The 15,575-nt window shown below is 51.1% G+C and overlaps 1 protein-coding gene across 13 annotated transcripts in view; it reads left to right on the top strand.

Moving 5' to 3' along the window:
* TRAK1 (trafficking kinesin protein 1) overlaps positions 1 to 15,575 on the top strand; it is a 211,292-nt gene that overhangs the window by 172,091 nt on the left and 23,626 nt on the right. For all 13 annotated transcript variants that reach the window (XM_021666616.2, XM_064360104.1, XM_021666612.2 and 10 more), the window contains 5 exons: positions 174 to 248; positions 1,118 to 1,255; positions 6,191 to 6,267; positions 7,810 to 8,046; positions 9,452 to 9,768. In XM_021666616.2, the coding sequence (XP_021522291.1) occupies positions 174 to 248; positions 1,118 to 1,255; positions 6,191 to 6,267; positions 7,810 to 8,046; positions 9,452 to 9,768 (844 nt within the window). The remainder of the gene's footprint in view (positions 1 to 173; positions 249 to 1,117; positions 1,256 to 6,190; positions 6,268 to 7,809; positions 8,047 to 9,451; positions 9,769 to 15,575) is intronic.

Raw genomic sequence — 15,575 nt, 5'->3', positions numbered from 1 at the left:
GATGTGGATCTAGGAAAGACTTTACCTTCAAAATCATATGAAAAACAGAACTTGAATATGAGATGAGCATGTCCTCGTAGAAAGCGAGGAGATCCTCGTGGATTAGGTTAATGAGGGGGAAAGTTGGACAATCTGAGTGTCTTAGAAAATGTTCTGTCTTTGCCATGCTGTAGTGCGCGGTGGAAAATGAAGAGCTCGTGCAGCATCTGGGGGCTGCGAAGGATGCCCAGCGGCAGCTCACGGCCGAGGTGAGCACCCCTCGTTCCTGCAGCGCCTCTGACTGCAGCGGAGGCGGACCAGCCTTCCCCGACAGCAACAGTCCCTTCCGTCGTAACCACCGTTTTTATTTTGAATTTCATTTCATTTTTATTCGTGGCATAGTAAACCCAGTCGCATCTTGATTCTGTACCCACTGGCACGGATGCTGGTTCTGAACACCTGTGGGGTGGTGCTGACTAGGTGCAGGTGCCCAAAACATGTTCAGAGAAATGAAACAGAGCCACACAGAGCACTCTGGGAGAGGAATCTCACGCACAGCTGTGGCTTGAAACATGGGTGTGACGATTTTCTTTCTCTTTTTTTTGAGACAGGATCTCATATGTCACTCAGGCTGGAGTACAGTGGCATGACCATGGCTCACTGCAGCCTCTCCCTCCCCAGGCTCAGGTGATCTTCCTGAGTGTCTGGGATTACAGGTGTGGGCAATATCCCCACCTAATTTTTGTTCTTTTGTAAAGATGGCGTTTTGCCATGTTGTCCCGGCTGGTCTCAACTCCTGGGCTGAAGTGATCTGCCTGCCTTGCCCTCCCAAAGGGCAAGGGCTGAGATTACAGATGTAAGCCATCATGGGTAGTCTGATTTTTCTTTTGCATGAAGTTGGTTTTATTTCATTTGCCCGCTGTTGGTATTTTAGGAGGTTTCTGAGTCTGTAAGCTTGCCTCAGGTCAGAGAAAAAGCAAGGCTTTGAAAATTCTGTAATTTGGCCAGAGGCCCACAGGGCAGCTGGTTCTACACGTGCTGGGGACTCTGTTGGTGTCTTTCCGGCCCTCAGATGGGCAGACATGTGCACACCTGGGTGCCCGGGAGACCCTGACCCTCTGTGTCTTTGCTCCTGCAGCTGCGCGAGCTGGAGGACAAGTATGCCGAGTGCATGGAGATGCTGCACGAGGCGCAGGAGGAGCTGAAGAATCTCCGGAACAAGACGGTGCCCAGCACCACGTCCCGGCGTTACCACTCGCTGGGGCTGTTTCCCATGGTGAGCGGTGCCTTCTTCCCGGCCGGAGCACAGCAGGGGAACAGCGATGGGAGCTGTGTCGGACATTCCGGCCACTGGAGTTGGGTGCTGGGTCTGTTTCCTGTGGTGAGCGGTGCCTTCTTCCCGGCCGGAGCACAGCAGGGGGACAGTGATGGGAGCTGTGTCGGACGTTCCGGCCACTGGAGTTGGGTGCTGGGTCTGTTTTCCGTGGTGAGCGGTGCCTTCTTCCCGGCCGGAGGAAAGCAGGGGGACAGTGATGGGAGCTGTGTCGGACATTCCGGCCACTGGAGTTGGGTGCTGGGTCTGTTTTCCGTGGTGAGCGGTGCCTTCTTCCCGGCCGGAGGAAAGCAGGGGGACAGTGATGGGAGCTGTGTCGGACGTTCCGGCCACTGGAGTTGGGTGCTGGGTCTGTTTCCCGTGGTGAGCGATGCCTTCTTCCCGGCCAGAGGACAGCAGGGGGACAGTGATGGGAGCTGTGTCGGACATTCCGGCCACTGGAGTTGGGTGTTTACAGTTCGCTTCTCATTGCTCAGTTCAGATCTAAGTCTGAATCAAGGATGCTTGAGTCTGGTGGTTTCTCAAATACGTAAGACACGTCGGTCCTTTCCATTCCTCTAAATCTGTGGTCTTTTCTGCTCCTGCCATTAAAAGCTAAATGTCGCAGGATCTTGCTTTAGCAGGAACCTCAGGTATTGGAAGACCTGATACATACAGGTCGAGCACCTCTGATCCGAAATGCTTCACAGTCCAGAACTCCTTGAGCGCTGACACGATGCTCAAGGAAACGGTCGTTGGAGCATTTTGGATTTCAGATGTTCAGATTAGGTATGTTCGGTTGATGTATATTCTGGAAATATCCCCAAATCTCAAGCACTACTGGCCCCAGGTATTCTGCATAAGGGATACTCACCCTGTTCCTGAGGTGTTTTTTTTTTTTTTTTTTAATTCTGACATTGGAGTGTGTGCTGTTTTGGCCTCATAAGTATATTCCAGAATTTTTTAAATGCCCTTCCAGGTCTGCTGATTCTTTGTACACTTATTAATCATTCCCTTGGTGAGTTTCAGTATCTGTGATCTGAAAAACAGAATTCTCTCTGTGCTTAGGCTGACAATACTCTCTCTCTCACTTGCTCTCTCTCCTTTCTTCCTTTCAAAAATAGAGATAGGGTCCCGCTCCATTGTCCAGCCTGGTCTTGAACTCCTGGCCTCAAGTGGTCCTCTCACCTCAGTCTCCCAAAATGCTAGGGGTACAGGAGTGAGCCGTACACTCAGCTACATTCTTCATATGATTTTACTACCGTCTAATTTTTTAGCCCTGGCCTCATTTGCCTCATATGCTTTGGGGAACGTGATTGACAAGGGCGTTTTCCAGGAGGCTGCTCTCCTTGTGGAAATTGGGCAGCACGGGGCTGAACCCCATGGCTGATCACTGCCCTGTGAAGAAGTGTTACAGGGGAATGAGCTTCCTCATGTCATCTTCTATCAGACTAAAGCCCCTGGAAGGTGGGGACCCTGTCTTCTTTGTAACTCTTCCCCCTTCCTCTTGTAATACTCTGTACCTAGCCTAGCGCTGGGTATGTTGTAGAATTGTAGACATTTAATGGACATTACGTTTAGATGGATCTGATGGCCTGAAGGACAAGCTCAAGAACTCCTGTACGTTCAGGCTCCATTTCCATGGTTTGATGAATGCTAAATGCTGTCTGAGGAGAGAAGCGCTTTCGAGAGCCACTCCCCCAAGTGAGATGGGAGTGGATGGCTGCACGAACGCTTGTGAGATTCTGTCCCTTCTGAACTCGGCCTTGCCTTGGCGCTCTTTCCCTTCGGCCCCTGTTGCCGACCCCTGTCCCTCCTTGTTGTCTGGCCCACTTTCCCTAAATCATGTCTTTTTTCTTCTTTGCTTTCACGCATCAAAGTCAGGCTGGAACAGCCACCACCCCTGTACCCCACCGGCAGGAAACTTCACTGAAATCTCAGGGAAACCAACAAGAAAGACATATAGTCAGCTTTCTAAGGCACAGATGGGCGATCAGTGATTCCAGGAATCTCAGTAAAAGCAGCAAAGAATATTCAGTCCCCCGAGTTCCCTGATCTAGCGCTAACCGCGCTTGGCTCCCACGCTGCAGGCTCTTTGCCGGGCGGGGTTCCCTCCTTCCTGGCTTCTCATCTCGGTGCGGTGAGCTCCTGACACCGTCGCGTTTCCTGGGCACCAAGATCCACTCCGCTGCCTTCCCCGCTCCCAAGGACGGACCTCTCTTTGAAAACTAAACTATTGCGTGAGAAAAGTCGACTCGAAACTTCCACTTCAGTTTCTTCTGAGGGATTCTCAGCTTTCGTATTTGCTGAGGTGAAGTTTTTGTTTGCCTTTTTCTGTAGCTCTTGGCACAGCCCAGTTGTTGAAGATGGCTGTTTTTTAGTGCATCATGCATTAAAGGTATTTACAGCAGTCTGCAGACTGCACCATGCACATCGCCCGGATCTGCCTCTTTTGCTCCTGGCTGTTCTAATCGCTGAATGGAACAGTGAGTAGCAGTTTTTACACAGCTGTGTTCCAGTTTTCTTGCCTTATGGCAGGAGTTCATCTGGGATTTACAGACCAAATTCGGGGGGCCTGTGAAATTAGTTCTTAATTGTACTCAATATTTCCTGCTTCATGAAGGTCGCCAAGCCACCGTGATATTAGCACTCCTGTGACTTTGTCATCATTAGAAATCACAGGTATTTTTATGGCACATTTCTTTTTTTTTTTCTTTTTTGAGACGGAGTCTTGCTCTGTCGCCCAGGCTGCAGTGCAACCTCTGCCTCACGGGTTGAAGTGATTCTCCTGCCTCAGCCTCCTGAGTAGCTGGAATTACAGGCTCCCAGCACCACGCCCGGCTAATTTTTGTATTTTTAGTAGAGATGGGGTTTCACCAAGTTGGCCAGGCAGGTCTTGAACTCCTGATCTCAGGTGATCCACCCACCTCACCCTCCTAAAGTGTTGGGATTACAGGCGCGAGCCACCTTGCTGGGCCCTGTGGTGTTGCTACAGGTGCCTCACACCCCACGGATGCTGATCTCCACTTCAAAATGACAGCAATAACTGGTCCTGAACTCCCCTCTCCCTCTCCCCCTCTCTCTCTCTCACACACACACACAGACACACACACACACACACAGTTATATTGATATATATCTGCCTTCTTTTATAATCCTCATTTTATTTGCCTAAAAACATTATTCTGAGAAGGGGTCCACAGACTTGCCTGCTTTGCCGGAGGGGAGAGGGTCGTGGCCGTAAGCAAGTCACAGGGCCTGCACGTGGCTTTATCTCAGTGTGGCTGTGGAATTAGTCATTCCTCAGTATCTGAGGGCGATTGGTTCCAGGACCCCTGCAGATACCAAAATCCTCCAATGCCTCAGTCCCTGATGTGAAAGAGCATCGTGTTTGCTTATAACCTTTGCATGCTCGTCCACATACAAAAAATCATCTCTAGATTACTGGCAATACCTCATACACTGTAAATGCCATGTAAATAGTTGTTATACTGTACCGATTTTTAAATTTTTATTATTTTTTGTTTTTTACCCCCAAATTTTCTATCTAAGATTAGTTGAGTCTGAGGAACCCACAGATACGGACGGCCGACTGTAGTAATTTGACACTTCATTTTTCTTAAGGTGTATGAAGGCCCTTTCCTCTCTGTTTGTCAATTATATGGTGAATAACAGTATTAAAAAAATAGGCTGGCTTAAAAGATGTCAGACTCACCTAGAGAAGCCCTTACTAGACATCATGTTTAATTGCGATCTGTGGGTAATAATTACAGAATAAAATGCACATTTGTGAATAAGGGTTGAGAGCACGCCTGCTAGCCCTTTATTCATCGAGCTTCCCGCTGGCTCCTGTGGCGTCTCCTCACTGGGTTCCAGCCTCCAGACTGGAGCATCCCCGTGGACTGTGAGGCCACAGAGACACGGCCCCAGGCGCCGTCTGCTGGGAAGCCACTGGCCACATGTGGCTATGCAAATTTAAATCAATTAAATTAATAGATAATTATGAGTTCAGGTCCTCAGTCACACACCACATTTCATGTGCTCACTAGCCACCCCTGGCTAGTGGCTTCCCCTGCCCCACAAAGCTGGAGAGAGAAGTATGTGAGCTGTTGAAAGTGGCAAAGACTTCCTGTGTTTAGTGTCTGCTTCCGAAGAAATGCAGATTCCTAGTGGAAGCAGGAACCCTGCATTTCCTGGGCAGGTCATTAAAAGGTGGGTGGGCCGTGGGTGGTTGGCGAGGAAAGGAACTTCCCTTGCAGGAGGACAGGGAGGATGAGAGCGGAGACCTGGAGATGTCAGTGTGCGTGACTCAGGCCATGCGTGTGAGACCTCGCCAGCCCAGAGCCAGACTGCCCTTTGGAGGTGGGAAAGGCTTCCCTAGGAGCCAAAGTTGGAAGCACTTGTCTATTCTCTGTCAAAATCTTTGACAGAGAGGGCGTGTGACAGACCCTGTAGACGAGCGGGACAGTAGCTTTGTGTGGCCTGTGTGGACTGAGGTGCCACATCTCACTGTACGCTCAGAGGTATTTGGAAATTCACCTGTCCCCATCACTGTGAATGCATCGCCCTCCCCGGTAAGCTCCGCATCCCGCCTTGTGGCCATGGTTGCAGCTCCGTGGTTTGGCCAAGGGAGCAGAGAGTTTGCTTTAGACACCTAACGGCAGGTGAGTCAGCAGCTGTACGCTCCGTGCCCGGTGGCGCTGCCGTGCTCAGAACCTGCCCGGCGAACGCTCAGCGAGGGTCTCTGACAGCAGAGAGTGCGGTTCACCTTGCGTTGCGGGGAGACTGGGCTTCTGCTGCCTTGGCGTGCTCTCCACGGCGCCCCTGGCCGCGTGCCTGTCTCAGAGACAGAGCGTTTGAACCGGCGCCCACTTAACATTCGTCTTCTGGTTTTCCCAGGACTCCTTGGCAGCGGAGATTGAGGGAACCATGCGCAAGGAGCTGCAGCTGGAAGAGGCCGAGTCTCCAGACATCACGTATGGCCGGTTTTTACAGTTCCGAGCTTCCCAGAGGCAAACTCGTGACCTGTGGTGTTCAAAACCTAGCAGCGTTGGGGTTCTGGGTACCAACAGTGATTGACTCTTGTCCTTCCCAGTCCAGATTAAGGGAAATGATAGAACACAGCTGACGGCATCCCTCAGGTCCTCTGATTAGCTTTTGTTCGTGTTAACTTTTATTTATTTATTTTTTAGAGATGGAGTGTCTCTGTTACCCACACTGGAGTGCAGTGGTGTGATCATGGCTCACTGCAGCCTCGAACTCCTGGGCACAAGTGATCCTGCTGTTTCAGCCTCTTGAGTAGCTGGGACTGCAGGTGCATGCCACCACTTCCAGCTAATTTTTAAAAATCTTCTGTGGACATGGGGCTTCACTGTGTTGCCCAGGCTGATCTCAAACTCCTGGCCTCAAGTGATCCTCCTGCCTTGGCCTCCCCAAAGTGCTGGGATTAGAGGTGTGAGTCACTGGCCCGTGAGCCCCTGTGCTCCTCTTCTTCTTAGGTTTTGAAGACAAATTTTGAACTTACAGAAAGTCCTAGAAAGGGAGATACGTGTTTCCCATCTCTTTTAACACAAGCTTCATCTTGGCATAGCTGCACGTTTTTATCTTTCCTTTCAGTGGAAAACATTTTTGAAAAAATTAAAAGCAATGTAATATGAGATTCAGAGAATTCCTAGAGATTTTGTGCAAGGCTTCCGTCCCCTTCTGAACACACCTGGGGTATGAGCTTCCCCCGTCTCTCTTCCTAATGCAGCTCTGTGCTTAGCCTGCCCCGAGGTGCTCGTAAGGAACCTGTGAACCAGGTTTCATTGTGTTTTCTCTGAACCCGGACTTCATGGATGGAACTTTAGTGAGACCCTGGGAGTGACAAGCGTCCAAGTGAACTTCAGTATATGTGTGACATCCTCTGCAGCCCAGAAGGAAGTAGCCATCTCAGAAACATGCACACCCTTTTCTCTTTAAAAGGGGACAAGTGAGCGTCACAGTGTGGTTCTGTTCCTAAAATAGCGCTTTCCAAAAACAGGCAGATCTAGTATTTACCATCTCATTATAGAGGTTTAAGACTGCCTCTGAGTCTTGCTCTTCCTCTGTGAATGTTCGACAGATACGCATTCTGTAAGTATCGGCTGAATCTCTGCGATGAGCCGAGCAGTGAACACGTCCCTGCTGCAGCACGCTTCCTAGCGATTGTGAAAAGAGCAAACTAGGAGACAAAGTCACACTGAAGTGTGTTTATTTGTAGGTTAAGCTTTAGGGATGTGAAACGCGGTTTCACTAGCATCGCCCTTGGGGTTCAACCAGGTGTTCAAGTCTGGATTGAGTGGGTGTTAAATCTCTCAAGTTTCACATTGTGACGGAGGCAACCCACACCCTAAGAAACACAAGGTAGGCGCAGGATAGTGGGCCGCTAGGGACGCACGGCCAGGTGTCTTTCCGGCTCCTCAGTTGATGGTTCTGGAGGTGAAACTCCCGGGTCGTCCCCACGTGGGCTCACTCACGGTGCGGTGCCTTCTCCCTAGTCACCAGAAGCGCGTCTTTGAGACCGTGAGGAGCATCAACCAGGTCGTCAGGCAGAGGTCTCTGACTCCTTCCCCCATGAACATCCCCGGCTCCAACCAGTCCTCGGCCACGCACTCCCTCCTGTCCAGCTGCGTCAGCACCCCCCGGTCCAGCTTCTACGGCAGCGACGTCGGCAACGTGGTCCTCGACAACAAGACCAACAGCATCATTCTGGAAACAGAGGCCGCCGAGCTGGGGTGAGCACGCTGCGAGCTTTCGCTTCTCTGTTTCGGGGTGAGGAGCGGTATGGATTGCCTGCGGGCTCAGTCATTGTTAAGAGGGGGGCGGATGAGAATTGCCTGAAAAATACAGACCTGGCCGGGCGCGGTGGCTCACGCCTGTAATCCCAGCGCTTTGGGAGGCCAAGGTGGACGGATCGCCTGAGCTCAGGAGTTTGAGACCATCCTGGGCAACATGGCAAAACCCCATCTCTACTAAAAATACAAAAAATTAGTGGGTGTGGTGGCGGGTAATCTCAGCTACTCGGGAGGCTGAGGCAGGATAATTGCTTGAACCCGGGAGGCAGAGGTTGCAGCCAGCTGATAATTGCACCACTGCCCTCCAGCCTGGGTGACAGAATGAGACTCTGTCTCCAAAAAAAAAAAAAAATGCAGACCTTCCAGTTCTCCAAATCTGTTCTACCTACCCACTGAGCCCGGGCCTGTCCTCGATGTGATATTTTAATCGGCTTAAAGTCGTATAACAAGATAATACTGGAAAGTCTATGCTGTGAAGTGCTTGAGGGGAGGATTAATGAATATTTTTTTGTTAATCTTCATGGTAAGGCTACAGAATAGACATTTGTTTTGTGACCACTTTGTAGCTTGGATGTTGGAATGAGTGAGGAAGACAAGGCTGTCTTGTGACTGGAATGTGGTCACAAGGTGCAGAGGGTGGGGTGCAGGGGGGCCAGGGTGCCCAGGGCTGTGCTTTCTTCAGGAGTGGTGAGTTCCTCTTTGTCCTGAAGGCAGACAGGCAGACACGAGCTTGCACGCGCGCGCACACACACACACACCAACACACACGCACACACCCACACACACTCACACCTCACACAGACTCTCACACACACACACCCCCATTGTGCACTTTGTGTGCCCTTACAAACACACACACACACACTCACACACACACCCATTGTGCACTTTGTGTGCCCTTTTTCTCTGACCTAATAAAATTGATTCTTCCTGACCAGTTGGATCACACAGACAGGAGCCTCCCTGGTTGGAGCAGGTTTTGTTCAGAGTCGGGGTCTGGGCTCCTTTCCCTCAAGGGGAGAGAGAAGCGTCCCTTAAACCCGCTCCCTTCTGGCAGCCAGGAACAGCAGCCTGCAGGCTCTTCCTACAGGTTCTTCAGGGAGGTGTGTAGAGGGACTGAACTGACTCAGTCTGTGTGCAAATACTCATCCTCAGTCCCCCCACCTCCACCCCCTCGAAAAGACCCCTGGCAGGAGTAGCTCTGGACACGCATTTGTCCCCCTTTTGCCTGAATGTCAGCTGCTGGCCTTGGTTCCCGTGGAGAGTCCTGCAGCCCCGGGGATGGCCGCTGCTGTGCCCTGGAGCCCTGCTTACGTTCCACCCTCACGCCCGTGTCTTCTTCCAGAAATGAGGAGCGAAGTAAGAAGCCGGGGACGCCGGGCACCCCTGGCTCCCACGACCTGGAGACGGCGCTGAGGCGGCTGTCCCTGCGCCGGGAGAACTACCTCTCGGAGAGGAGGTTCTTTGAGGAGGAGCAAGAGAGGAAGCTCCAGGAGCTGGCGGAGAAGGGCGAGCCCCGCAGCGGCTCCCTCACACCCACCGAGAGCATCATGTCCCTGGGCACCCACTCCCGCTTCTCCGAGTTCACCGGCTTCTCCGGCATGTCCTTCAGCAGCCGCTCCTACCTGCCCGAGAAGCTGCAGATCGTGAAGCCACTGGAAGGTGATGGCACGGGGCCTCGGCCCCTCTCCGTCCTCCTGGGCGACTCCCTGTGGTCCCTGATCCACCTGCGCAGGGCGGGGCACCTCTGTCACGCCTACTCCTTCTTCTTCCGCGACAGCGACCCTCGCTGCTGGTTTGAGTTCCTCTAGGGTGGCGCTCAGCCTAGACCTCGTGCCCCCGCTCTGGCTGGCAGGTGCGACAGTGCACACACAGGCCACCAGGCCTGCCAAGGAAAGACAAGCCCATGCACTGTGGTCCTCTAGTTCTTCCCTTTGCTTTTAGAACCTTAGAAATTAAAACGTTTTGAAGCAGTAGTGGCACTGCTAACAGGTTCAGAAATTCATTAGGTTTTGCCGTGGGTGTGAGGAACGCAGAGAATTAATGCTTTAGCGAATCCGAAGGTTTGGTGTCAGGGAGAAGTGCCAAGCACACTCTATTAAATGGAGATTTTTTCCCCCATAACCACCCAAATGTGATTTGTGGGCTTATGTGTTCTGATTTGATCTTCATATAACAAGCTTGTGGCTTTCGGCAGATGCAGTATGTTTTGAGCTCGGCTCCTAGAATCTACAGTTTGGAGCCCAGGAAGGGGTGGCTGTGGAGACGAGTGAGTTTCTACCTCCTTAAGCCATCCTTTTCCAGGGGCAGCTCATGCTTTGCTATCAGGGGCACCTCAGACGGTGAAACTCGGAAAAACTTCTTCCCCCCACCCTCTCTCCCTCTCTCTTTTCCTGCCTCCTTTTTTTTTGTTCTTTTTTTTGAGTTTAGGCACTTACAAAAGGTTTTCCCTCTACCTAATACCACCCTGCCAAGAGCCAGCAAGTGTTTCTATTTTTCATTTTTTACCCCTTTAGTTTGAAAAGCCATATAAGTTTGAGAAGGTGTTTTAAAACTCTGTATTAACACTTATGATACGAAGCCAAATTAGAACTTCTGTAAGGCAGCGTTTCCCAGCTTTTTAAAAATTATTGTCCCCGCTAAGGAGCCTCCTTGGACGTTTTTTGCTAATCACCCCCTATGACGTTCTAATACCACGGATATATTGTTTATGTACTATATGTATATCTACATACGGTATACATCAACAGTGTTTCCGTGATGTGAAAATGAAAAAGAATCTAACCATGTTCACCTTGAAAGAGCCTGTGTCTGCCCCGCGGAGCAGTGCTGCCCCTGTGAGAGGCATATGCTGTAAGATACGGCTGCGCTTCTTGGAGACCCAAGACTTGACTGGGTTCCTTAGTCCCCAGAGGAGGAGGGCGGGCTGGTTTGTTTTCATTATTACTTTAAAATTGTATAATTGGGTCCTTCTCAGAGTTCAGAAGAGGTGCGGCTTACTTTTTAACTGTTTATTTAGTTGTAAGCTTGGTGACTGTTTCCTGATTCACATTGTGTCTGTTCTTCTTTCAATAAAATCTTTCATTTCTGCAATTTTACTTTCTGCCTTTCTTTTCTTTGTTCTCCTTTGTCACTCAGAGATCATGGGAATTTATCATCTCTGTCTTGTCTGCTTTCTGCATTTGACTGTGTTTCATTAGATCATCTAAGAATATGTTTTTGGATTCATTTTCAAAGCACACAGTTTGGCTTTATTTCTTTTAATTTTGTGACTTGGTAGTATTTTTGTGATTAGCTAATAGGACAATAGGAAATCCTGTTAGATTAGCAAGATGCATTTCATCTAGAGTTCTCTCCTACCCAGGAGGCTAAATCAATACCATGACAAAGTTATGTCTTATCATAGTGACTATAACACAACCTCATGATATAGATCCTTTTGGCTCCATTTGGAGTTCTCTGACTTCTTAGCCGTTTATCTATTTATTTCTATTTTGAGACAGGGTCTCGCTCTGTCACCCGGGCTGCAGTACAGAGGTGTGATCATAGCTCACTGCAACCTTGAATTTCTGGGCTCAAGCAATCCTCCCGCCTCAGCTTTCCAAGTAGCTGGGACTACAGGAGTGCATCACCACGCCTGGCTGATTTATTTATTTGTAGAGACAGAGTCTTACTATGTTGCCCAGGCTGGTCTTGAACTCCTGGCCTCAAGTGATCCTTCCACCTCAGCCTCCCAAAGTGTTGGAATTACAGGCGAGTCAGCACACCTGGCTCAGGCTTCCTAGCTGTTTAAAATACAACCAGTATTTTCTTCTTCCCCTCTCCTCCACAGCTGTTTTTTGGTTACCATGTTTAATAAGATAAGACGGGGAGCTGATGCGGAAGTCAGCCTGGGCCAGGTTCAGTATGGCTCTGACTGTGACACTGGGTAAATTACGCCACTTTCTGAGCCTTGTTTTCTTTAGTTGTGGTTGTGAAATAGGCTGATGGCTACCAAACCGGCTTGTGGTAGGAGTAAATGTGAAGTGTTTTATCTCGTGCCTGGCATCTAGTAGGTGCTTATTAAAATTCTGGTTTCCCAAACTTGCTCCCATCCAGGTCTGTAGGGCTGAGTTACTCGTGTTGAGATCTGGACCAGCTTTAGGGTCATATTCTTAAATTATCTCCTTCTCTTGGCCTCCTGAGAAGCTAATAAGATTCCCATGATCACCAGCAGCCCAGGTGAACGTACCTGAGGTGCGGTCCCTGGAGACTGCTGGCCGCGATCAGAGCAGGTAGCCAATCAGTGTCTTCCGCCTGGCTCCCTTAGCTGTTTAATTCATCTTGCCCTCTGCTTACCGTGGCAGCTGAAACAGCCAGGTGTTTAAGAGTGTTAGCACACGCTTGTCTCTCCATCTTGCCTGACCAGTTTCAAGCAGGTGAAGAACAAACAGAACATTCAGACTAGAAGGAGGTCTGTGTCACAAAGACTGAGGCGGGCAGTGCTTTCTTCCTGGAATTTGCTCTTCCTTTCTGATTAATCATAACCAAGGCAACATGTCCGGATAGATAACATGTAATTAAGGGAAAGGCTACACTGGGGAGCTGTACCTTATCCAGCAGGCTTCGTTCTAGTGTCTGAGCCCTGATGCTCCCCTGACGTTAGTAGATTGTGGGGTTTCCTCTCTTCTGAGGATTTGAAAATGTTGTAGCTGGAACACCAGGGTGTGGAAGGAGAGCAGAGGGGAAAGAGGCAATGACCCTAGTTAGTTCTCCCTGCTGCCCATGCCCATTTCCCATTGAACTTTACCTTGGGGCCCGCCAGGAGATGAAGCTTTCTCCCTTCCCTTGCCCCGGGTGCCTGGCTTTTGTGTGTGGGAGGAGTGAGCAGGTCTTGAACTGGTAATGGGAGATAGCTCATTTTACAGTGTCTGGCAAGGAAAGGAAGCCAGGCTGGGGAACGAGCTGGAGAAATGGATGGGAAAGAGGCAACATCGGTTCTGAATGAGATGCAATTCATCTTGATGTTTTAATTCACATACCTTCTTGTATCAGAGGAAGGACTCCAGGCAGCCAGGAGATTGGTAGAATTCCCACATGGCTTAGGCAGCAGCAGGGAGGTGAGGCATGAGGTGTCCTGCCCAGTTGACGGGCTTGGCAAACCCCCCGGGGCCTTGGAACCAGCCAGGAGTGGAGATAGTCCACGAGCCCCGCAGCATGACAGAACTAAAATAGCACAACCACCTGCATGGGTGTCTGGAAAGACATTCGGGTGTGTTATTGACCAGGTTTTGGAAATTCTCATGTGTGAGACCTCTCACTGCTGAGGGTTAAGCCAGCCTTGCTGTCAGTCCCGGATCAGTCAGCCACTTGCCAGACACACAGCCGCTAGCAAGTGACTTTCCTTCCTGTACTCCAGCTTCCTCATCTGCAAAGTGCGGACAGCAGCGATAACGTGCAGATGAAGTGAGTTATAAATGCAGACCTCAGAAAAGTGCCTGGCACTCAGCAAATGCCCAGTAACAGTTGGCTGTTCTTACGTGAGTAAAGGATGCCCAAGGCATGGGATAGAAATCTGAGGACGATGTTTCTTTCCACGTAATGTTTTAGTTGTAATTTCACTGAGTTTCCTTGGCTGTGGAGTGTCAGAGAATGCAAGTAATTCCACGCATTTCTGTGGCCTCCTACAGCAGACCCTTCACAGCCTCACTTCTCTCTTTCCAGCCCATCCTTGGGAGCAGGCAGGGGGAGGGAGGGGAGGGGCAGCCTGTTAAACAGTTGGAGGAGAAAGGCCTAGACTGCTGTCGGGGCGAAGACCTCCAGCCTCCCTGGGTTCTCTCCCAGGGAATCGTAGACGTCCTCCCTTCAGAAGGACGAGGGGCTTCGGCATCTCCTTACCAGGGTTCTTCACCTTCCAGAGTCTATTGGCGTACCCCCTTTTTCCCTTCCAAAAGTAGAGGGGACGTGGGCATATTGTACCAGGGCTTTCTCGTCATTCTTAGACTCCCATGTGTCCAGTCCCAAGCTGAACTTGATAGTACGGTGGCTTTTTAAGACTTCTCAAGGTGCTGTTTTCCTATCAGGGATGCACCTGCACAGCCGGCAGGCGTTCGTCCTGGGGCCTGCTAGGCAGGGTGAATGGGAGTCCCCGGGGACAGCAGAGAGCGCCTCTCAGCGGGACTGTCTCCTGACAGGCCCTGGACACCCACCTGGAAATTCTGCTGCTGACCATTCGTGCAGCTGGGACACCGGTGTCCTTCCTGTCCTCAGGCCTGTGGGTTGTGATGGGTGGCAGCCTGAAAACCTGGTCTTTAGTTCTGAACCCCGGCTATGCCACCACTCATTAAGTGGCTTTGAAAGGTTATCTAACTTCAGGCAGCCACCATTCCCCTATCTGTAAAGTGTGTAATTATAATACTTAGTTCCTGGGGTGGTGTCGAGGAGTGAGTTGGTGTAATAGATGTCAAACAAGGTGCCGTGCAGGCCTGCCTCGGTGTAGGGAAGCTCACAGGGAGGCTGTGGCTGGTGGGACTCGGGAGCCGGTGACCCGGTCTCTGCAGGTCTGCGCAGCCCCGGGCTCGCCTGCTCCATGTTGCTAGCATGAATGCTTCCTTAAGAAGTGGGTTCTCTGCAGGTCTGCACAGCCCCGGGCTCGCCTGCTCCGTGTTGCTAGCATGCATGCTTCCTTAGGAAGTGGGTTCTCTGCAGGTCTGCGCAGCCCCGGGCTCGCCTGCTCCGTGTTGCTAGCATGCACGCTTCCTTAGGAAGTGGGTTCTCTGCAGGTCTGCGCAGCCCCGGGCTCGCCTGCTCCGTGTTGCTAGCATGGATGCTTCCTTAGGAAGTGGGTTCTCTGCAGGTCTGCGCAGCCCTGGGCTCGCCTGCTCAGTGTTGCTAACATGGATGCTTCCTTAGGAAGTGGGTTCTCTGCAGGTCTGCGCAGCCCTGGGCTCGCCTGCTCAGTGTTGCTAGCATGGATGCTTCCTTAGGAAGTGGGTTCTCTGCAAGTCTGCGCAGCCCCAGGCTCGCCTGCTCAGTGTTGCTAGCATGCATGCTTCCTTAGGAAGTGGGTTCTCTGCAAGTCTGCGCAGCCCCAGGCTCGCCTGCTCAGTGTTGCTAGCATGCATGCTTCCTTAGGAAGTGGGTTCTCTGCAGGTCTGCGCAGCCCCGGGCTCACCTGCTCAGTGTTGCTAGCATGGATGCTTCCTTAGGAAGTGGGTTCTCTGCAGGTCTGCGCAGCCCCGGGCTCGCCTGCTCAGTGTTGCTAGCATGGATGCTTCCTTAGGAAGTGGGTTCTCTGCAGGTCTGCGCAGCCCCGGGCTCGCCTGCTCAGTGTTGCTAGCATGGATGCTTCCTTAGGAAGTGGGTTCTCTGCAAGTCTGCACAGCCCCGAGCTTGCCTGCTCAGTGTTGCTAGCATGCACGCTTCCTTAGGAAGTGGGTTCTCTGCAGGTCTGCGCAGCCCCGGGCTCGCCTGCTCAGTGTTGCTAGCAT

The sequence above is a fragment of the Aotus nancymaae genome, unplaced genomic scaffold (genome assembly GCF_030222135.1).
Source record: "Aotus nancymaae isolate 86718 unplaced genomic scaffold, 86718_ANA_hifiasm-v0.15.2.pri h1tg000038l, whole genome shotgun sequence".
Lineage (NCBI taxonomy): Eukaryota > Metazoa > Chordata > Mammalia > Primates > Aotidae > Aotus > Aotus nancymaae.
The sequence above is the reverse complement of the archived record's forward strand: the minus strand, read 5'-3'. Positions and strand labels throughout refer to the sequence as shown.